The following is a 22,128-nucleotide window of genomic DNA, read 5'->3' as shown; positions in this document are numbered from 1 at the left end:
CTCACCTCATATACATGAAGCCCTGGGTTCAATTCATCAGTACCACATACATAGAAAAAGCCAGAAGGGGCGCTGTGCCTCAAGTGGTAGGGTGCTAGCTGTGAGCAAAAAGAAGCCAGGGACAGTGCTCAGGCCCTGAGTCCCAAGCCCCAGCACTGGCAAAAAAAAAAAAAAAAAAAAGAAACTAAGCACAGAGCCAGGTATGGGGTGAAGAGAGAGCCAGTGAACCGTTCTGCCTGGGAAAATTACACTGGTGGGCTTGTCTGGCCTCTTGAGCCAACATAAAAATGCCAACATGCAGAAATCCTGCTGTCTCCATCTACCCTTGGAAGACCTTGTCCTGGTAGTTCTGCACTCTATATCCAAGTAGTGCGGCACGGAGGCTAGCTCTCAGCATGAGAAAATGCTTTTGCCCTCAGCAGTACATTCCACTGGACTCCCTGTCTGCTGTGTGGGCAGTTGGGAGCACTGCTGTACCCTCCCTGAGGACTGCCCATCCCAGGATCTGGCCCTAGCTTTCCACCTAGAAAGCTCAGCAGGAGAGGCCCCTTCTTATACTCAAGGGTGCACTGGCATTCTGTGGGAGGGGGGCAGATGCCTTGTCAGTGGGATGCTGGGGAAGGAGCCTCTAGGAGAAGCTCAGGAAGCTACCTCTGCCTTCCTTTCTGCCCAACAACTAGTGGGGACTTGCCCTGAATAGACATGGGCAAAAATTCAGATCTGTGATTCATTGTGGCACAATTTTTTAGGGAAGGTGTCCGACCTGGGATTTTCAGCTCGGGGCCTGTACCTGAGGGCCGCCCCCCCCCCCCTTCTCTCACTTTTTTGGTGCTTATTTGGAGGTAAGTCTCACAGACTCCTGTGCAGGATGGCTTTGGACCATGATCCTCAGACCTTAGCCTCCTAAGTAGCTAGGATTACAGTTGTGAGCAACCAGCTTTACCCTTAGCTTATTATGGAAGGATTTTATTTCTACCTCAATTATGAAAGACAGCTTCAGTAGGTACATGGATCTTTGTTCAAAATTTGGATTATGGGGCTGGGGATATAGCCTAGTGGCAAGAGTGCCTGCCTCGGATACACGAGGCCCTAGGTTCGATTCCCCAGCACCACATATACAGAAAAGGGCCAGAAGCGGCGCTGTGGCTCAAGTGGCAGCATGCTAGCCTTGAGCGGGAAGAAGCCAGGGACAGTGCTCAGGCCCTGAGTCCAAGGCCCAGGACTGGCCAAAAAAAAAAAAAAATTGGATTATGTCCTTCCATGACTTCTTGCATTTAGAGCTGTGTTGAGACATCTGTTCTAACATGCTCCCTGTTGTATATAACTTGTCTTCTCCTTTCTCTGTGTCTTTAATCTTTGTGCTTTAACTGTAATGTGTCTAAGCATTGTTTTTTCTCCTGCTCTTGTCTGTTTGGTCTTCTGCAAATCTCCACGTGGATAATCCTCTTTCCGGAGGTGGGGACTATGTGTTATTTAATAGGTTTTTATTTAATAGGTTTTCAGGACCTATTGTGTCTCTTCTTCCTTGTCTACACCCATGATTCATAGGTTTGATCTGACAAAGTTCTTATAAATTCCATTCCTATCTTACCATTTTTTTCCTTGTCTTGGACTGTTGATCTTATTACTCTGCTTTGTCTTTAGCTCCTGATATCCTATTTTCAACTTGTCCTGTTTTATTAGCTGGGGTGTGTGTGTGCCTGTCCTGGGCTTAAACTGAGGGCCTGGGTACTATCGCTTAGCTTTTTAGCTCAAGCCTAGCACCCTACCATTTGTGTCACAGCTCCATTTCCAGCTTCTTGGTGGTTAATGGGAAGTGAGAGTCTTAGGGACTTTAATGCTTCAGCTGGCTCTGAACCTTGATTATCAAATCTCAGCCTCCTAAGTAGCTAGGATTACAGGTGTGAGCCACTGGTACAACACATGCCTAGCATTTTTGTGACCTTTTTTCTTGACTTTCAGGCTTTTCCAATGTTGAGCTGTAGATGCTTACAAACTGTGAAGGCTTCTGTGGCCAACCAGAAACTGTCCAGGAAAACAGCCTTAGTTGAGGTAGACAAAGCACAGAGCAGTGGATCTCTGAGATTCCTGGTGGACTCTGGCATCCCCGCAGCACACATGCTGAGCCCTGGGGTGGGTGGGCTGCATGCACCAACCCATGGGCCTGGAGTCCTGCAGGAACCAAGACACAAAGGAGCCACCAAAAGTGGTTGATGGAAATTTTCACATAGAGCCGGGGGGGCTATGTGGTTGTTTTCTACTGGGACTTGGAATTCAGAGATGGCACTTGACTTGTGCATGTGCAGGTAGTGGTGTTGAACTCGGGGCCTATGTTCCATCCCTTAGCTTTTTGCACTCAAGGTTAATGCTATACTGCCCTTGAGCTAGTTACACTTCTGGCTTTTTGGTGGCCACTTGGGACCACAGACTTTCCTGCTTGATCTGGTTTCAAGTTGTGATCTTCAGCTTTCAGCCTCCTGAGTAGCTAGGATCACAGGCATGAGCTCTTGGTGCCCAGCTGACACTTGAATCTCATTCCTGGAGATTCCTAAAGTCCAGAAAAGTAGAATTGTTGTAAGAGGTAGGCAGCTGGATAGCCAAAGAGGCATAGTAGCAGGCAGATGGTCAGGAGTGGGATTTTAGGACTTTGGTTAGGCTGGTTTTGATTGGCTATTTCCTGTTTTGTGGAATGAACCTATTGTGTGGCGCCATGGTCTAAATTTGGCTTGCCTTGGTTTTCATACCTGCCTTCCATCTGGCTGCTTAATCCTGTCAGCAACTCAGATCTTTGGGTTGGTGGCAACCCAGCCTCATCCCTGCAGGCATGGGAAGGCCAGCCGCACACATGTGCACGTGCACATTGGCCACGGTGGGTCAGCCAGGCCCGGAGGTGTTACAGAAGCACATAGGGTTGTGCCTGGCTGGCATGTATAGCCTAGTCTGACTCACCTAGGTGAGGTTGTCCACATTTTTTTTTTTTTTTTTTTTTTTTTTTGGTCAGTGTAGGGCTTGAATTCAGGGTCTGGGTGCTTCCAGTTTTTAGGTAGTTAATTGGAGATAAGGAGACTCATGGGACTTTCATGCCTGGGCTGGCCTCAAACTGTGATCCTCAGATCTCGGCCTCCTGACTAGGATTTCAGATGTGAGCCACCAGCATCCAACTGTGTTTTTGCACACAAGGAAACCAGACTTGCCCATGGTCCTCCATGAGAGAATCCCCCAGAATCCCCCATGGGAAACAGAACCCACCACACCTCCCCAAGGTCCCCAGTGGGAGACAACTGTGCAGGCCAACATGTGGTCAGTTGACAAAGGGTTGGCATTGCCACTCACTGGTGTCTTGTCCTGGTAAATTCACATCATTGCCTGGACCCCAGTCAGTGCCAACCATAGGCAAGAGAGATGCTGGCTCTGAGGCCCCTGCATGTGAGCATGGTGGGGCTCTGGGGAATGGTAGCAGGACAGTGCATGCAGCATCTTCCTATGGATAACCACCAGGTCTGCCCACAGCAGCTGCTCTACAAGCTCCCTATAAGCCCTGCACTTCCGTTGCTGCTCATTCAGAGCAGATGGGGCCTGTGGACCCTGGGATTCAGGAGGAGATAATGACACCTTTCCAGGTTGTTGGTCACTAGGTAACCTGCAGAGCCAGGGCTGGCCATCAATTACTACTCACTACCCCTCGTGACAGGATGAGTATTGAGGCCTTTGGAGTGGCCCTTTGATGAGATGGAGAGGAAGATCCTCTGGATGAGGCTGGGACTGAACCATGAAGACCCCTTTCCCACCAACAAACTACAAGCCTGGCTCTGTAGCAGAGGTGACTTGGCTCAGTAGATAGAACCCAGGGCCTTATATCACCCTCAGGGACTTCCCAGGACCCCCAGGCTGCTTCTATCAGTCTGGACTTGGCCAAGACCCCTGTGAGTCAGCTGAGCTTTGCCATGGGCATGTGGGGGTCGGCCAGAAGGCTGTCCTGTATCTTACAAACTGTCCACACAGTGGTCTACTCTGGGCTGGAAGAGTCTGTGGACTGGGTGGAGCTGGAGGCTGTTCCAGCTTCCTGGGTGAGAAGGAATAAGTTACTGGGGTTATGAGACCTCAGATTAGATGCAACCCTTGATGGGCCGGAGCGCTCTGTGACACCACAGTCCCTTGAGCCTAGTTTTCAAGTGAGTTACCCACCACTCACAAGAGGGCCATAGGCCAGGTGTCCTCTTTTGTAAGCAGCAGCTTATAGAAGAGGAAACTGAGTTCCAGGTCAGGCCCCAAGGGAGTGCTTATTCCCCACAGCACAGCTGGCTAGTGTCTGTCCATCTGAACACAAGTGCTGGTGAGCTCTGGCCTTACCTCACTGACCCCTCTTCAACTCTCAGGCCTGAGGCCTGTAAGCATGATGACAATGCCACAGGGGTCAGGAGAAAGGGCAACAGGCAACGACAAGCAAGAGTAAGAAAGATCAGGTAGACTTAAGTTTTACTTACAGAAAAGCAACAGAGCCAGAGGCCCCTGGGGGTTGGGGCTTCGCCAGGCTCTGGGAACAAGGACACAAACATGAGGCCGGAGAGCGACGGGCGATGAGTCACTGGTCACAGAAGCAGGCAGGGGCGCTGTGAAGACAGGGGCCAGTGCTGAGAGCCTGAGGGGCAGGGTCTGGCCTGTTTCCCCGGTGGGAAGGAGAGCTGCGCAGCTGGGTCGGCAGCCCTCCTCACCCCCCCCCCCCTTCCCGCCGACACAGGTGCTGGTGTGGCCAGCTGACGAGGGGTCCCAGGGAGCCCACATACCTGCCGCGGCTGGGCTGGGCGCGCTGGGCCCTCACTGCAGGGCCTGGGAAGGCGCGCTGCTCGCCGCCTTCGGGGCTTCCTCCTCTACCTTGGCCGAGGGCTTTTCCGGCGGCTCCGTCCCGGCTGCCACCGCCGCCTTCGCGGTCCCCGGTGCCCCCGCCAGGGCGGGTCCCCTGCGCTCCTCCTTGCCCGAGCGGTAGCTCTCTGCCCACGGCATCTCGGCCGCGTGCTTGCGGCTCAGCGGGTAGGCCCCGATGGCCGCCAGGATGCTGCGGTGGCGCTCGGGGTCCATCTCCGTGTAGTACATCTCCAGAGTCAGGGGCGTGCAGATCTTGTGCTGCGGAAGGACAAGGCGGGGGGTGGCGCCGGGCAGGTCAGAGCCCCTGGCACAGCCGAGACGCAGGGTCGCGGTGTGGGAAGGGGGAGCGCAAGGAGCAGCCAGCCTGGTACCAGCCTGGGCGCGTCCATGGCCCACAGCGAGGTTAAGAAAATAACACATTAGGGGCCGGGAATATGGCCGAGTGGTAAAGTGCTCCTCTCATATACATGAAGCTCTGGGTTCGATCCCTCAGCACCACATATACATAGAAAAAGCCAGAAGTGGCGCTGGGGCTCAAGTGGCAGAGTGCTAGCCTTGAGCAAGAAGAAGCCAGGGACAGTGCTCAGGCCCCGAGTCCAAGCCCCAGGACTGGCCAAAAACAAAACCAAACAAGAAAATAACACATTAAACCTGAAAAACGAAAGCCTTCAGCAAAAATACGTTAAATTAGGACCATCCTTAGTGAAGTTCGAGATGGAAGAAAATATTTACTAAATATGCAGAAAATGTTCATGCTCACACTGCATCAAAACCCTTAAATCACAAAAGAAAAGCAAATGACTTGAAGAAAGTGGCTCAGCCCAGAGGAGGCACTTCCCAGGAAGCTGCCAGAGGCGCCCTGGACAGGGCCTGCGCCTCCTGCCTCCAAGGTTCCTAACTACAACAACATTGTTTGATAAAACAGCCTTTTCTCGAAATCTGTCAAGAGACAGGACTGGGAAGAGGGCCACAGACAACCTCTGTCTCCCAGGAGGGTGCCCCCTGATTGAGAGAAGCACCCATTCCCCCACGTTCTCACACAGAGCCCTCCTCACCCAGCTCAGGATCACTGCTCTGGGGCAGCAATGGGACAACCAAGGGGTCTCTACCACCTTCCTGCCCAGGCCTGTCACAGCACCTTACCCGAAGCAGGAAGCCATCTGGGCAGGTGAACTGGTCGTACCAGATGGCCTTGTACATGATCAGCACACAGCCCATGAGTGCCATGGCAAAGGCGATCATTCTTGCTGTAGGCAGCTAGAGGGGAGAAAGGAGATGGACTTGGAGATGGTGTGGGATGTGAGTCAGCCCTAACCCAGTCGCCCTGTCAGTCCTCTCTCAAGGTGAGGGCTAGGCATAGGATCACCTCCTCTACATCATATCAGGTTCCTGTGCAGAGGCCCATCCCAGCCTCCCTCTGTTGGGTTCTGGAAACACGGGACTAGGTAAACTGCATGTGGCTTTTGACCCAGCCTATGCTAAAGGATATTTTCTTGAGGCTCTTATGATGCCCACAGAGATCAGTGGCTAGCATGGCATGTGGGGACTGGATGCTGGAAGCATTTCCAGAGTCGTCTCACCCTGGATGGACTCATGGAAGGTGCAGTGAGGCCTCACCACCTCTAAGAGGCGCTTTTCATCAAGGAAATGATAGTTAATGGAAAGGGGCAGGTTGCTGTTATTTCTGAAAAATGAAAGGTGATAGAAATCATCCATCAAAATAAGGTATTTTTGTTTGTTTGTGGAGGGTTTTTTTTTTTTGTCAGTTTAGGGCTTGAACGTGGGCCCGGGCGTTGTTTCTGAGCTCTTTTTGCTCAAGGCTAGCACTTTGAGCCACAGCTCTACTTCTAGCCTTTTCTCTTTATGTAATACTAGGGAATCAAACCCAGGGCTTCCCGCATGCTAGGCAAGCACTCTACACTAAGCCCCACTCCCAGCCTGCCCTGACTCCTCCCAGAGAGGATGAGTGTGGGTTACCTTACGCCCTTCCTCTGGGTGACTGCATGCCAGCTTCTGACCCTCCAAGTCTAGGAGCTTCTTTGACTGGTCTGGAGAGGACAGCTGGTATTCTGTCTGTGTCTTGATGACCACCTGAGGAAAAAGTTGGCCATGCCTTGCCAGGCATCAAGCAAAGCCCAGGAAAACCCTGGACTGAGAGAGTTAGAGTTTTGGGCCCACTGTGTGACAACAGTGTTGATGGGACAATCTGCTGGGATTATCTGGTAGTCAGCAGAGCTCAAGTAGCCAGAAGCTGAAGCTAGGAGAAGGTGGATGTTGCAAGTCTGGTGAAGGCCACGGCCTTCTGGGGCCTGCCCAGGCTGCTGCCACATCTGCCTTCAGTCTGAGGGTATGGCTCTCCTGCCCCTAGCTTCCCTTTTAGTGGCTCACAGCCTGACTTCTCCTCCAGGGAGTCTGTCCTGTTCCTGCTGGCTCTCAGAGTCTTGGGGTCCTAATGCACAGGCATGGGTATTCCAAGCTGTGTGTGCTCCCCAGAGGCAAAAGTTGGGCCTGCCCACAGTATGCATGGCTATAGCCCACCAGACTTCTGCGCCCAGTTGGCAGCTGGCGTGCCTGGGAGGCTCTCACCAACAGCTGGCACAGTTTGGGCCCAGAGCTTCTGGAGGAAAGGCCTGCACTAGCCTTGAGCAAAGTTCCTCATTTCTCATCAATTTCTGTCGTAGGCCTGCTCTCTGTTGGTCATCCCAGCAACTCCATCTCAGGCCCTGAACCAGAGCTCTGCCCAGCCGAGTAAGGGTATGAATGATGCTTGCTAGCATCACCAGGCTGCTTCCTGGGCCGAGGACTCCTGTGACTGCTGCTTCAGTTGGTGGAAGGAGCTTTGGAATGGGAGCTTCCTGACCAAAGGTCAGCCTTACCTCTGGTCAACTAGAGTTTCTACACTGCTTGGCCCTGGCCAAGATGGCCAGGGCCACCTTGAAGGAGGCCACAGGTACACAAATCCTATGCACAACCCTTTGTTCTCAAGCAAGCTGAAGAAGGTCCCCTAGGTGCACCTAAGCCACTCACCTGATCAGCAAATGGTGGCTGGAGCTGGCTGACATCCAGTGGGCTGATGAGAGGGACACTGTCTGTGGCAGCCCCATCCTGGTCTCCAGGGTCTTTGCCTGGTTTCCCCGAGAAGCTACAGCCCAGCTTCACCATGCTTCACCAACTTGTCCTGGTTCAGAGATAAGAGACAGAATCACTCCCCACAGGCAGCACTATGGACAACTATGCCAACAGGCTCTGGAGTGAGGACCTCAGGCTGGTCCTGATGCTCTTTACACCACAGCCAGGGAGGGCTGTGGATGGCCAGTCAAAGTCCTTTCCTGACCTTCAGGGCCCCTCAGCAATGCAGGGTGGAGCTTCTTGTTAAAAGCACAAAGGACAGCTATTCCACTAGAAGGAAAGGAGTCAGGTGGCAGTCAGGTGTGTTGGGTTGCCAGATTCAGTAAATAAAATACAAGAGGCCCAGATAAACTTGAATTTTGGTTAGCTAATTAGCACTATTTTTAGTATAAGCATATCCCATGCCGTATACAATATGGGAGCTATCCATACTAAAATGTCATTTGAACAGGAAAGTAAAATAGGCTCTTTGTGGGGGTGGGCACTAGCAGGAGGGGGATGGCTAATGAAGAGGGTGAATAAAGATAAATGTGGTCTAAGTAGTTTATTTACATGTATGAAAATAGAACCACAAAAAAAGAAAAAGAAAAAAGAACCATGAAACTTGTTGGGCCTGTCTTTTTTTAAAAAAAAAAACAGTATACATGAGGCCCTGGGTTCGATTCATCAGCACCACATATACAGAAAATGGCCAGAAGTGGCGCTGTGTGCTCAAGTGGCAGAGTGCTAGCCTTGAGCAAAAGGAAGCCAGGGACAGTGCTCAGGCCCTGAGTCCAAGGCCCAGGACTGGCCGAAAAAAAAAAAAAAAAAGAAGCGGAAGAGGAATAAGGGAGAGTGGAAGAAGAGGTGATATGCTGTATATATGTGTGAAAATGTCACTACACTAACCTGTGCTAATAAAAATCAACAATGCCATTTGTTCTCTTTTGATATTCAAATGCAACTGAGTATCCTGTGTTTCTTCTGGCAGCCCTGTTGGAGATGCAGAAAGGTAGAAAGAACTACTGACAGGGCATCCAAGTCAATCCAGACCCTAAAAGTGTAAAACACAGTCCTAATGGTGCAAGGAGGACCAGGCCCCTACCTAAAGCTTTCATCCCCTAGGAAGAGCTTTCAGGATGGTGCCCCCATGTGACCTGGAGGTACAGGTCCCACTAACTCTCCATGTAAGTCAAGGGCTCTTGCTTTCAGCTCTAGGCTGACCTCTGAGAGAAAAGGTGGAAATGACAGATAGATAAAGTAGAAAATAAAGAACATTCTATCAAAAGAAAGACCCTATGTCAGTTAAGAAATTGAACTTTAAGGGGCACTGGTGGCTCACACCTGTAATCCTAGATACTCAGAAAGCTGAGATTTGAGGATCAAGGTTCAAAGCCAGCCCAGGCAGGAAAGTCTATGAGTCTCTTATTGACAATAAACTATGAAAAGAAAGCCAGAAGTAGAGCTGTGGCTCAAGTGGTAGAGCCCTATCCTTGAGCAAAAGAAGCTTAGAGACAGTACCCGGGCCCTGAGTTCAAGCTCCAGGACGAGAGAGAAAGAGAGAGAGAGAGACAGAGACAGAGACAGAGACAGAGACAGAGACAGAGACAGAGAGACAGACAGACAGACAGACAGAGACAGAGAAGAAACTGAACTTGTCATTAAAACACTCTCACAAAAACTCCAAAGACAGGCAACATCACTCTGAAAGAGGAAATGCTGTAAACATGATACAAAACTCAGAGAAAAAACAATAGAGGGCTGGGGATATAGCCTAGTGGCAAGAGTGCCTGCCTCGGATACACGAGGCCCTAGGTTTGATTCCCCAGCACCACATATACAGAAAACGGCCAGAAGCGGCGCTGTGGCTCAAGTGGCAGAGTGCTAGCCTTGAGCGGGAAGAAGCCAGGGACAGTGCTCAGGCCCTGAGTCCAAGGCCCAGGACTGGCCCAAAAAACAAAAAAACAAAAAAACAAAAACAAAAACAATAGACCCATTGCCACCTCTGAAAACCACACCCTTCCCACCTCACAGCTCAGGACAACAGGGGGAGGAAGTTGAGGTCAGTCTCATCTGTGGACAGCAGAGGACCCAGATGAAAGTTGAGCAGCCCTAATCCAGCAAGAAGTAAAAAAAAAAAGGGGGGGGGCCGGGAATATGGCCTAATGGCAAGAGTGCTTGCCTCCTATACATGAAGCCCTGGGTTTGATTCCCCAGCACCACATATACAGAAAACGGCCAGAAGTGGCACTGTGGCTCAAGTGGCAGAGTGCTAGCCTTGAGCAAAAAGAAGTCAGGGACAGTGCTCAGGCCCTGAGTTCAAGGACCAGGACTGGCAAAAAAAAAAAAAAAGATACTATGAATGGTTGGGTATAGTCTGAACATGAAATTTGGTTTAACATCTTAAAAGCAATCAATATTTTCACCATTGACAAAAATAAATAACCTGATCAATTTCAATAGGTATTGGAAAGGTATTTGGCAAGAGTCAATGTTACCTTACTGGTTTAAGTAACCTAGTTGCATGTTAAGAGCAACACAATTCCTTGGCCTGATGATGGCCACAGAAACCCAGTAGTCACTCTTATTGCATGGGGTCTTTTTGACTTTGAGACCAGGAAGGCAGTGCAAATGTCCTTCACCAGTTCTAGAAAACACAGTGATGGATGGAGGTCTCTTCAGTGTTGCCGGGCAGAGATTGGAGGCTGGGACTAGGTTAAGCCAATATTCATGGATGAAACTGCTTTTGTGCAGAATATAGAGATGCATTATAAGGATAGAAAGTGAGTTCAGTGAGGTCACTGGAGATAAGGTTTTTCGGAAATCAGCAGTATTCTTATATTCTGGACAAATATATATGTATCTATGCGTGTGTGTGTATCTATGTGTGTGTGTATATAATGTTTGATTTTTTATGGTAGTGAGGTTCAAACTCAGGACCTTGCACTTGCTATGCTGTCAATTTACTACTTGAGCCACACCTCCAGCCCTACTTTTTGCTAGTTAGTTTGGAGATGGACTCTGTTGAACTTTCTTGTTTATTTATTTCTTTACTTGTTTGTTTGTTTGTTGCCAGTTCTGGGGCTTGAACTCAGGGTCTAGGCACTGTCTCTGAGCTTCTTTTTGTTCAAGCCTAACACTCTACCACTTGAGCCACAGTGCTACTTCATCTTTTTCTGCTTATGTGGTACTGAGAATGGAACCCAGGGCTTCATGTGTGCTAGGCAAGCACTCTACCACTAAGCTACATCCCCAGCCCTCTGTTGAACTTTCTTTTGTGTGTGTGCCAGTACTAGAGCTTGAACTCAGGACCTCACATTCTTGCTGGGCTTTTTCACTTAGGTTAGTGCTCTACTACCTGAGCCTTCTACTTTTGGCTTCTTTGCTGGTTAACTGGAGATGAGAATCTCACAGACTTTTCTTCCCAGGCTGGCTTTCAACTTCAGTCCTCAGATCTCGGCCTCCTGAATAACTAGGGTTACAGGTGTGAACCACTAGTATCCGGCTCTAGTATTCCAGCAGTTTTTTTGTTTTGTTTTGTTTTGTTTTTTTTTGGCCAGTCCTGGGCCTTGTACTCAGGGCCTGAGCACTGTCCCTGGCTTCTTCCCGCTCAAGGCTAGCACTCTGCCACCTGAGCCACAGCGCCCCTTCTGGCCGTTTTCCGTATATGTGGTGCTGGGGAATCGAACCCAGGGCTTCTTGTATACGAGGCGAGCACTCTTGCCACTAGGCCATATCCCCAGCCCCTTCCAGCAGTTTTTTTTAAAGTAAACTTTATAAGCAGTGAAATTTTATGTGTAGAATAAAAGGACAGGAACACAGAGATCTACCTGCCCATTCCATTGTCTGTTTGCCTGTAGACAGCAGTGGAAGGTGATGCTGATACAGAGCAGAGAAAAGGACTGGCACCCACCCCCTCCACTTCACAAGAGAGAAGCTGCTAAATGCCAGAGGATGGCTGCCTCCCAGTGAACCAGGCTCCACCAGAAGCTGGTACTGCCTCACACCCCACACACCGAAGAATCTGTGTCTGGGCGTAAACATGGAAAACCAAGACAGCAAAGCAACTCAGAGAAAATGTAGGATATCTTTTTGGTCTCAGGCAGGGCAAGATTTCTTTAACAAGGCAGTGAAATGTTAGTGATAAAAGGGAATACTGATTAAATGACAACATTGAAATTAAGAACCTGTGCTTATCAAAACCCAGTCTTCAATATGTGTAAACAAAAACCACATCTGAGGGCTGGGGATATAGCCTAGTGGCAAGAGTGCCTGCCTCGGATACACGAGGCCCTAGGTTCGATTCCCCAGCACCACATATACAGAAAACGGCCAGAAGCGGCGCTGTGGCTTAAGTGGCAGAGTGCTAGCCTTGAGCGGGAAGAAGCCAGGGACAGTGCTCAGGCCCTGAGTCCAAGGCCCAGGACTGGCCAAAAAAAAAAAAAAAAAAAAAAAAAAAACCCACATCTAACAGGGCTGGGAATATGGCCTAGTGGTAGAGTACTTTCCTTGCATATATGAAGCACTGAATTCAATTTCTCAGCACCACAAAAACAGAAAAAGCCAGAAGTGGAGCTGTGGCTCAAGTGGTAGAGTGTTAGACTTGAGCACGAAGAAGCCAGGGACAGTGCTCAAGCCCTGAGTTCAAGCCCCAGGGCTGGCAAACAAACAAACAAACAAAAAAACTCTACATTTGAGCCAGGCACATGTGGCTCACATATTTAATCCTAGCTACTCAGGAGGCTGAGATCTGAGGATCATGGTTCTAAGCCAGCCCAAGCAAGAAAGTCTGTAAGACTCTTATCTCTATCAGCAAAAAGACAAAAGTCACACTGTGACTCAAGTGACAGAGTGCTGGTCTTGAACAAAAAAGCACAGGTACAGGTCCCAGGCCCTGAGTTCAAGCCCCAGGGCTGGCACACACACACACACACTCACACACACACGTGGCAAATGCACAAGTGGCAAATGGGTTGTTGTGTAGTGAATGGCATCCTAGCTAGAACTAGAGGTTATACCCAGTTGCTGTAACTCCTAGCTTTTGTTAGAGAAACCTATTGAAATAGGGTCTATTGTGCACATGCAAACAAGATACAAGGAGGTCCTCCTAGATTGGGGTGGGCCCTAAGCCAATGTCTGTGTCCTTGTAAGAAGAGGGAGCTTCTGTCACAAGGACTACTCCCTCTGCAGATGGAAGCAGAGAATAACTAGACAGACTCAGCTGCAATCCTAGGACATCAAAGGCCACCAGAAACTGGTGGAGCAGGGACCCTGCCCCTGCTGATAATTTTGGGCTTTCTGCCATCAGAACTGTAAAAGAATAAAGTTCAGTTGCTTTAAGGGCCTGCTTATAGTCATATGTGATAGCAGCCATAGGAAGGCCATGCACCCTCCACATCTGCAGATGACCCCTGTTCTCACCCTTCAGTGGTGGGGTAGGTGTGGCAGGCTCTAAAGGGCCCAGTGGTATTTCAAGTGGCAGACAGACAGTCCTGGCACAGCTCTGTAGGGACAGGGTGTAGGGAAAGAGCAGGAGGGAGAGTGAGGGTTGGGAAGGGGTGAACAGGGAGGGGGAGGGAGAGTTGGGTAGAGGTGAGGAGGGAAGTAGCTCCTCCACCCCCTTCCCATCTCAGACCCTGGAGGGGAGGGTTTCTTCCCTTGATGTGTGTCACTAGGTGACCTGCCCCCCCCCCCCCCCCGCAAGCCTAGACCAGCCCTTTCTGGAGAGTCAGATCCTGTCCTCTGCCCATTGCACTTGGAAGGCTCATCCTGGGGTGGGTCCCAACCTGAAGGCAGTGGTTCCTAGCACTGGACCCAGGCAGGTGGGTACCCACAGGGTGAAGTTTCAGGTGTGTCGTCCCTGGTGCAGGGCATGCAGCAGGCCAGGCACTGGCATGCACACAGTACCAGCGTGCACACAGCATCTGTATGAGGGGACAGACATGGACTGGAAGCCACAGAAAATAAATACTAATGGACAGACAGCTAATGGTGAGGGAGGGAACATGCCAGGAAAGCCCTGGAACAAATCCAGGAAATGTGGGTCAGTGTATGGTGCCATTAAAGACAGGTGTTTGAGACTCTCCCCCCTCGCCCCCTGCTCTTTAGAGTGAAGTTGAACTCTTAACCCAGGTGGGTAATGCTCCTTCCCCTTGAGAAGGTCACACACTCTGAAAAGATCTCCAGCTTCCCGATGCTGCAAGAGGGTTCCCATGGCAACAGAGGCAGGATACCAAATGGATGGTTCCCATGGCAACAGAAGCAGGATACCAAAGATGTGTCTGGGTTGTGGAAAGGAGCCTCTGGGAGATGACAGACTCTCAGCGTCAGGTTTCAGGCCCCCAGGTAGCATGTTGGAGACTCTGTATTGGGTCACATTCCCCACCGCTCCATACACCTGAAGATTCCTTTCCATGGCAGAGACTCCGTTGTGCGAAAGCAGGCAGGCAGAGCTCATTCCCTCAGCAGACAGCTCTGCAGAACTCGGTGGGGGTCAGGCGGCCTCCCTCCTCCTCCAACCTCAGTCAGCCGCTGCCTGGCTTCCTGCCCCCTCCAGCCCTCAGGGTGGGGCAGTGCATTTATTCCCAAGACCTGGGGAAGGGCGCGTCAGGAGGATGGACGCAGGTGCTAGCAGGAACCGGATAGAAGTGCGGGCCGCACCCGGCCCCTCGCCGCCTCGGCCCGCTGCGTCACGGAGGGGCGTGGGCCGGGCCTCAGCGGCTGCGTGCGATGCGGGTGCGCGTGACTGCGGGGCACTGGAGAGCACCCACCTTCCTCTGCGGCTCTGCCGCAGCCCCTCCAGGCTGGGGGGGGGGGTGCGGTCCTTGTGGTCGGCCCCAGCTTCAAGGGCCTGGGCGGGGATTGGGTGGAGGGGAGGGCAGCCGCCGGGGCTCCAGGTCTCCGCTCCGTGCTGGCCACACGGCCTCAGGCGCAGGCCCAGCGCCCCGGGCTGCTCCTTCACCCGCTCCCGCGTGCCCCGCCCTCCCTCCCTCCCTCCCTCCGCCCGGGGGTGGAGTCCGTTCACAGGGAGGGAGCCGCTCCTCGGCTCCACAGCCTTCCCGGCGGTGTCCGGTGCGCCCAGGACCTCGTCGGGGCAGGCTGGATTCCCCGAGGCCTGGGGACCAGGTGTCCCGACCGTCCCTCTCCCCGCTCGGCAGGGCGTCCATCCTCCTCCCCACCAGCGGGGCGTCATCCGACCCCCCCGCCCTCCCCCGTCCGCGGGCGTCCGAGCTCCTCCCCGGCCAGCGGGGCGGTGGCTCTGGCGGACCGGGGCCCCGGGAAGTGCCCGCCCGGTGCCCTGACAGCCGTGCAGCCCCGGCGCTCGAGCTTGCACGCTCAGCCCCACCGCCTCTCATTTCCTTGCACACCCTTCCTGGCACACGCTCCGTCTGCCTCGCCCCCCATCCGCCAGGGGAAACGTGGGAAGGGCTCACCGGAGGTTGCCACGCAGATGCTGCCGGACGCGGGCCGGGCGCAGGAGGACGGGGAGGCTGATGTGGTGGCGGAGGACGCAGCTCCAGACGCTTCGCAGCCAGGGCGGGGCGGGCCTGGGGCTGGAGCCGAGACCGAGGCCGGCGTTGCCATGGAGACAGAGGCTGGAGGCGGGACCACTGTGGCCCGGCGGCCCGGCGTCCCCTCCCACGTCAGAGCCGGGCAGCCCCCCGCAGCGGCGCGCGCCCGAGCGCCGTGCACGCCAGGCCTCGGGCACCCATGCGCGCGCACACCTCACGCACACCACGCTCGTGCTGAGCGTGCCTCACACATGGTGTCTGTGGCGCGCATGGGCTTCTGAACCTGGGCACCATCCCAGAGCTTCGCTCAAGGTTAGTGCTCTTCCACTGGAGCCACAGCACCACTCGCAGCTTTTTCGGAGTAGTTTATTCGAGGTAAGAGTCTCACGGGAGCTTTCCTACCCAGGCTGGCTTCGAACCATGGGCTCAGCCTTCAGCCTCCCAAGGAGCTAGGATTACAGGCGTGAGCCTCTGGCGCCAGGTGATACCAAGAGTTTTAAGACAACACTAAAACATTTTCCCCAAGTGGTGACACCATTTTAAATTCCCAGTGGCAAGATGCGGGGAGAGGCTCCACTTGCCTCACAGCTCACCAATGGTTGTCATTGTCTGTCTTTTGCTTTTTTTTTTTTTTAATTACAGACATCCCTCAAAAGACAAAGGATAAAAAGACAAACGACTCCCAAAGCAATACTTACAAAACCATTTGGTGTAAACCAACTGAACAACTCATGGGGGGGAGAGGGAAAGGGGGAGGGGGAGGGGGAGGGGGAAATGAGGGAGGAGGTAACAAATTGTACAAGAAATGTACCCACTGCCTTACGTATGAAAGTGTAACCCCTCTGTACATCACTTTGACAATAATTATTCAAAAAATTTTAAAAAATAAATTACAGACATCCCTATTTGCTGCTTCCAGTGCCATAACAAATTGCCACAAGTAGATGATTTAAACAGAAATTCATTTCTCACTGCTCTGAAGGTTGAAAGTCTGTCTTAAGTATCCCTCCTTGACTTGTAGATGCTCTGGGGTTTCACTGGTGGCAGTGTCCTATTCATTTCTCAAGAGGACATCACCCTAAAGGCCTCATTATTGTCTTCTATTTTGTTTTTTTGTCCATTGTGGGGCTTGAACTCTGGGTCTGGGCTCTGTTCCTTAAGCACTAGCTTAAGGCTGGTGCTCTACCACTTGGAACCATGGCACCACTCCCGGTTTTCAAATGGTTAATTGGAGATTGGACTTTTCTGCCCAGGCTGGCTTTGAGCCGCAATCCTCAGATATCAGCCTCCTGAGTAGCTAGGATTATAGGTGTGAGACACTGGCTATAGTAATTCTTGTTTGTTTTTTTTAAATTTTGTTTTTAACTATAGAATGTTTTTACCAGCTGTATTTTATGATTAGAGATTTAACAATGGCACATTATATTTTATTTTATTTTATTTTTTGCCAGTCCTGGGGCTTGAACTCAGGGCCTGAGCACTGTCCCTGGCTTCTTTTTGCTCAAGGCTAGCACTCTACCACTTGAGTCACAGCGCCACTTCTGGTCGTTTTCTATATATGTGGTGCTGAGGAATTGAACCCAGGGCTTCATGCATGCGAGGCAAGCGCTCTACTAGGCCATATTCCCAGCCCTGGCTATAGTAATTCTTTAAACATGGTTTCCTTTAATTTTTCACCTGTTGAATTCAACATTGGGATACACTAAGAAATAGTTTCTAGTACCTGTTTTTTTCCCCCCCTTAATACTGGTCACATTTTTTCTTTCTTTGCCTGGCTTGTAATTTGGGGTTGAAAATAAAACATTTTAATTGGTTCGTCAATTGTAGTGACATGAGGGAGGGAGTATGAGATGGAAATACTGGGGGGGTGGGTGTTCTGCATTTCCCATTCAGCTCATCTCTATATCTAAGATTCTCCCCTATTAATGTTGAATGTTTTATGGTGGTTTAGTGATTCTCTGGGCTGAATCTGTGGGCCCTTTTCTGTCCCCGTACATGACACTGACATTTTCTCTGCCCTGCTCATTTTGGCCTGGCTGCCTGCCGTCCTGTTTCTACACTAATCAGAGGCTCTGGGCTCTTCCCAGCAGAACTGTGGGGGAGCTGGGGTATGCTGTGTTGGCATGGCAGGTTCTTCCTCCCAGGGTGTCTCTCACTTCTAGGCATGACAGGGAGACAGAGGGAAGGGGACAGTAGGAGGAATGGGGAGAGTGGAAAGATGGGGATGGAAGAACTGAACAGTGTGGGGGGGGGCAGGGAAGAGGAAAGTTATGGGAAGAAGGAGAGGTGGGAGGGAAGCAAGGAGAGTGGGGGTAGCAAGGGATGAGAAGGGGAAAGAAGGGGGTGGGGAGGGGAGAGTGGGAGGACTGACAGACTAGATAGGGAGGTGGGTAGGCTAGGCTGGAATCTGGGAGGCAGTTCAAGGTCTGGGCTTGGTGCCAGGTTGAAGGAGGTGAGTAGTAGTAACCCCATCAGGACAACTGCCCTTTACACCCATGTAGGGGCAATAAAACTCTATAAAACTCTGAACATCCTGGGTGGGGAGGAAGAGGCTAGGCTCCTGCACACCTGGATCTACAGCATGGAGTGGAGGCCCAGCTGCCCAGCCATGAGGAGGTGATGCCATGGACCCTGCGACCCCACTCCCCTACCCACTGGTCAGGGTGAATCTGGCTGTGGATCTCAGAGACCGCCTCTGTTCCCACCCAGAGGAGGATCCAGAGGAAGGGGAGGGGAGAGGTGCTTCTTTGGCACACCATCTTTTGTCTGTCCCATCCCCCTTGAAGTCAAGGTCCACATCAGAGAACAGCCCAGGTGTGCACAAGATTGCCTACTTCATCCCTGGAGCCTCAGACCCAGTGGAAAATAACTTAGGGAGCCCTGGGAGGAGGGGAGGCACTAGGCTATGCCAGCCTGAAAGAGAAGGGGTGGGAGCCAAGAAGACAGAGGGTAGCTGGAGGCTGGTGGAGCTGGGATGGGAGCTGATTGATTGCCTGAGGGAGACCATGAAGGAAGGCATCTCAGATAGTCAACCAGAGTAGGGGAATGCTGGACAAGGGTCCTTTCTATCAGTCCTTGCACAGCATAGGAGCTCACCTCTGTCTTAGCGTCCTGGGGACCGACAGGATAGCTGAACCACTCCCTCCAGGGTTCCCATCCCTGGCCATCTGGGTGTCCCCACCCCCTTCATTTTGAGCCAGACCCCAGTGCTGAGTCCCCCCAGGGAAAGGGCTAAGGTTTCAGTGAGGCTGTGCTGGAGGTGAGGAGCTGTGCCTCCATTGTGGTCACTCTTGCATGTGTGCACATGTGTGCAGGCATGTGTGTCCTCCAGTCCTCAGTGCTGCCCCCTCCTGCCACAGTAGGGAACATCCAGTGGGTAGGGAACTTCCGTTGTAGATGGGGCCCTGGCCCGAGGCCATGGAACAGGTGTTTTTCCTGGTAGGAGGAACACTTGCCTCTCCTACTTACAAGTCATTTCCTGTGAGACAGGGGTCACAGGTCACCTATGGACCCTCCTGTGAGGTGAGGGTCAGGGGTCACCTATGGACCCTCCCCTCTGCAGGATGGACACTACCATGTCCATCCAGGTCTTGCCTGTGGTAGGAGTGGTGGAATGGTGAGCAGGGAAGCCTTTCACTTGCCTCACACCCTGCCTGGATCCTGTAGACTCCTCCTGGTCACCTGCCTGGCTGTGCTGCTGTGGGAAGCCAGTGCCATTCCAACACCCCAGATACCTGCTGTGACCTTCCATCCCAACCAGCAGGGTTTATGGGGAAAGGTTGCTCCACCCCTGTCTGCCTGGTGAGGCAGTGGTGTAGGTGAGACTGCAGGATAAGGAGAAGCAGATGCCCTTCCACTGGGGTCTGGCAGGCAAGTCTTTGTGACGGCCACATGGGCCCTGGGGAGGGGACACAGGCCTCCGGGGCACTGAGCAAGGCCCTATGTGCAGGAGACCGCTCCATAGTCAGGAGGCAGGTGTCTCAGCTGCACTGTGCTGACAACAGCGGCCAGTGCTGGGCTGTGGAAGGGGCCTGCCATAGTCACCTCCATCAGCTTATACCTGAGAGCAGCAAGGAGGAAGAGGTGGAGCCTGTCACAGCCCCTCCACAGCTGCCTGGAGCTGCCTTTCTCTAGAATTTGCTTTGCTTTCATCCTGTCTTTCTACTTGGTTCCACAGGGTTCTGGGCTCAAGGCTACCCTCCCCGAGCCACCAATCAGGAGAGGAGCAAGTGCAGCCTAGATTAGTGCTGAGGGCTAAATTAGGGGTGCAGAGCCCAGGACTGTGCTGGAGAGCTCAGCCTGGGGCCCTGCTCAGCTGGGGCCAGGCTATGGGCTTCACTCCCGTACATCATGCTGTTCAAGGTGCTCCTTACCTTCTTAGATGAGCATAGGGGACCCACAGCCCTGCCTGTAGCCCCAGGGTGACCTCTAACCTGTGCTTAGGATGGTGGAGCCCACACCTGTGACTCTTCATCCAGGTCTCCATCAAGACCAAAGGTAAACACAGGGCAGCTGAGCAGGACACAGAAAAGTAAGTGCCTCAGAGGACTCTTCATGCTCTCCCTCCAAGGCTTCAGGCCACTCTTTGTTGGCCCATCTTGGACCTGGGGCACATTGGGTATGTGGAGAGCAGCCCTGTCCAGGAGCTTTCAGGAGCTGATGCTTGGGACTCCAGAATGCTCAGAAACAAGTTCCAGGCCAGGAGCAGAATCACCTGGGTTTCCGGCTCCTCCCTCCACCCGCCTCTCAGGCAGCATCTGGGTGGACCATTTGGGCACAACATGGTTTCTTGCCTTTAAGAATCTGCTGTGACATTCCCAGACCCCACTCCTGCCTCCAGAGGCTCAGAGATTTGGAGAAGGCCTGTCTGGGTGCTTGTCTGGGCTAGTAGGACATTTGGCGGTTGTCAGGCTGGAGTGACTGCCTAGGATGGTGAGCGCTCACCCTGGTGGGGCTGCTGATGTCCACCTCCCCCTGCCTGCACATGGCCCTGGCCAGCTGTGTTGGCAGGGCCTGGGGCACCCATGCCATGGAGCCTCTGGAGAAGGATGACCGGCTGGAGGCACTGCACCCTGGGCCTATCAGGAAGCTCAAGGTGGAACAGCTACCAGGTCAGGGTGGGATGAGATGACAGCAGGCGAGTCTGCCCCTGAGGTCCCCAGATGGACTAGTGAGAAGGGGTGGAGGGTAGGGGGCTGGGAGGAAACTGAGGCTATACCTCCACTTACCTGTCCACAGATGCTAAGGCCTGGGTGGAGATCAAGGATATCTTGGGCCATTTTTGAAGCCCCCAGCGAGGTCCTGAGCCTGATCTTGACAGCCTGTACAACCCCCTATCCAAGGAGGTCTAGGGAGGGGACAATGCTGCCTTGCCTGAAGCTCCAGGGGCCAGAGGAGGGCCTAAGCCAGATCTACCACCCCAGGGTGTGTGTGTGGGGGGTGGCTCCAAAGGGTACTGACCACCTTCCTGTCCCTGCCCCATGGCCCAGGCCATGGAGTTGATTGATGATCTTTCCCAGCCAGAAAAATAAACATCTGCAAACACAAGCAGAGCCCATGACCATCCATAAGACCAGTGGCTCAGGCCCAGCCTGCTCTGCTGGAAGCAGGGGCTGCTTCTGCCACGTCGGGCAGAAGAGCCTCCGAAGGGCACACCGGCCCTGCTGACCCTCCAAACAACCCCCCAGGCTTGTGAGTGCCTGTGGGGGTGGGATCAACAGTCAGAGCAGGGCCAGCCTCAGCAAAAAGTGGCAATTACCCGTGCTCTCAACTGAAGGGGCTTGGGAAAGGAGAGGACTGGGGAGGGGGTGGGACTGAAACAGTGGGGATTCAAGTGAACAGGCACAGGCATACACACATCCAGCACAGACTTTCTGGCCTAGTGTTCAGGGTAGTGCCTGGCTCTGTCTGTATGCAAGGCCTCCTATGTGGCCTTGCTCATGGTGCCCAAGGCTTCAGCACAAGTCAGGCCACTGGAGCTGTCTCAATGTGGTGTACAGCACTAGGGTGCTTGGTGACTGTGCCCTAACTGTGAGAGAGAGGCACTTGTGGCCAAGCCTTCTGGACAGACCCGTGTTGCCAGCTCCAGTGTGAAGGCAGAATGGAGCACTCAAGAGAGGCTATCAGCTCTCTATTCTGATGTACCCAGCCTGTATGCAGCTGCCATAGGTTTGTCCAGGTGACAAAACATGCCCTAGGGAGACTTGTATTCTCTAGCACACCTCTCTCCCCTAAGGACTCAAATGGCAGTTCTGAGGACTCATGTGCACCCGGGTTTCAAGCCCCATAAGCCAGGGGTCAGTGTTCCCATTAGGGATGAGTTCTGTACCTCCACATTATGGTCAAGCCCAGCATCTGCCATTACAGGTGAGCTGGCTGAAGCCCCCAGAGTCAACGGTAGAGTCAGGCGGTACAACACACCTGCCGTCCTGATAATGTGGGTGGGGCAGTCTTGAGTCTATAAATCCCTGCCTCCAGCCTGGGTACACCATAGATATGAAACTTCCCAGGCCCCAGGCAGCCCTAATCCCTGGGGCACAATGGCTCAGTCTCCCAGAGTCAGACTTTGTTACTGTGACAAATTATCCAAAAGGAACAACTTGGCTCCTGGTTTCCAAGACTTTAGTCCATCGTGGCAGGGAGCCTG

The 22,128-nt window shown here is 52.6% G+C and overlaps 1 protein-coding gene and 1 long non-coding RNA gene across 2 annotated transcripts; both read right to left on the bottom strand.

The window, feature by feature from the left end:
• Window positions 1-416: 416 nt before the first annotated feature.
• LOC125345930 lies at window positions 417-21,118 on the bottom strand. The gene is made up of 3 exons (XR_007209818.1): window positions 21,108-21,118; window positions 20,701-20,705; window positions 417-531 (listed from the first exon to the last, which is right to left on the bottom strand). It is a non-coding gene; the product is annotated as an uncharacterized LOC125345930 (long non-coding RNA).
• On the bottom strand, window positions 4,366-15,501 carry Caly (calcyon neuron specific vesicular protein). The gene is made up of 6 exons (XM_048338000.1): window positions 15,405-15,501; window positions 7,891-8,041; window positions 6,841-6,954; window positions 6,007-6,120; window positions 4,785-5,121; window positions 4,366-4,610 (listed from the first exon to the last, which is right to left on the bottom strand). Exons 2-5 carry the CDS (start codon window positions 8,023-8,025, stop codon window positions 4,816-4,818), a joined length of 669 nt encoding a protein of 222 aa, XP_048193957.1. The 5' UTR covers window positions 8,026-8,041; window positions 15,405-15,501; the 3' UTR covers window positions 4,366-4,610; window positions 4,785-4,815.
• Window positions 21,119-22,128: the final 1,010 nt, after the last annotated feature.

The sequence above is a fragment of the Perognathus longimembris genome, chromosome 2 (assembly GCF_023159225.1).
Source record: "Perognathus longimembris pacificus isolate PPM17 chromosome 2, ASM2315922v1, whole genome shotgun sequence".
Classification (NCBI taxonomy): domain Eukaryota; kingdom Metazoa; phylum Chordata; class Mammalia; order Rodentia; family Heteromyidae; genus Perognathus; species Perognathus longimembris.
This window is presented reverse-complemented; position numbering and strand designations above follow the sequence as displayed.

Excerpts from the sequence above, each read along its gene's own strand:
- Caly (XM_048338000.1), bottom strand. The coding sequence starts at position 8,025 with ATGGTGAAGCTGGGCTGTAGCTTCTCGGGGAAACCAGGCAAAGACCCT. Across the intron at positions 6,955-7,890 it reads AGCCACCATTTGCTGATCAG|GTGGTCATCAAGACACAGAC; the intron begins GTGAGTGGCTTA and ends CTTTTTCCTCAG. Across the intron at positions 6,121-6,840 it reads ACCCAGAGGAAGGGCGTAAG|CTGCCTACAGCAAGAATGAT; the intron begins GTAACCCACACT and ends TCTCCCCTCTAG.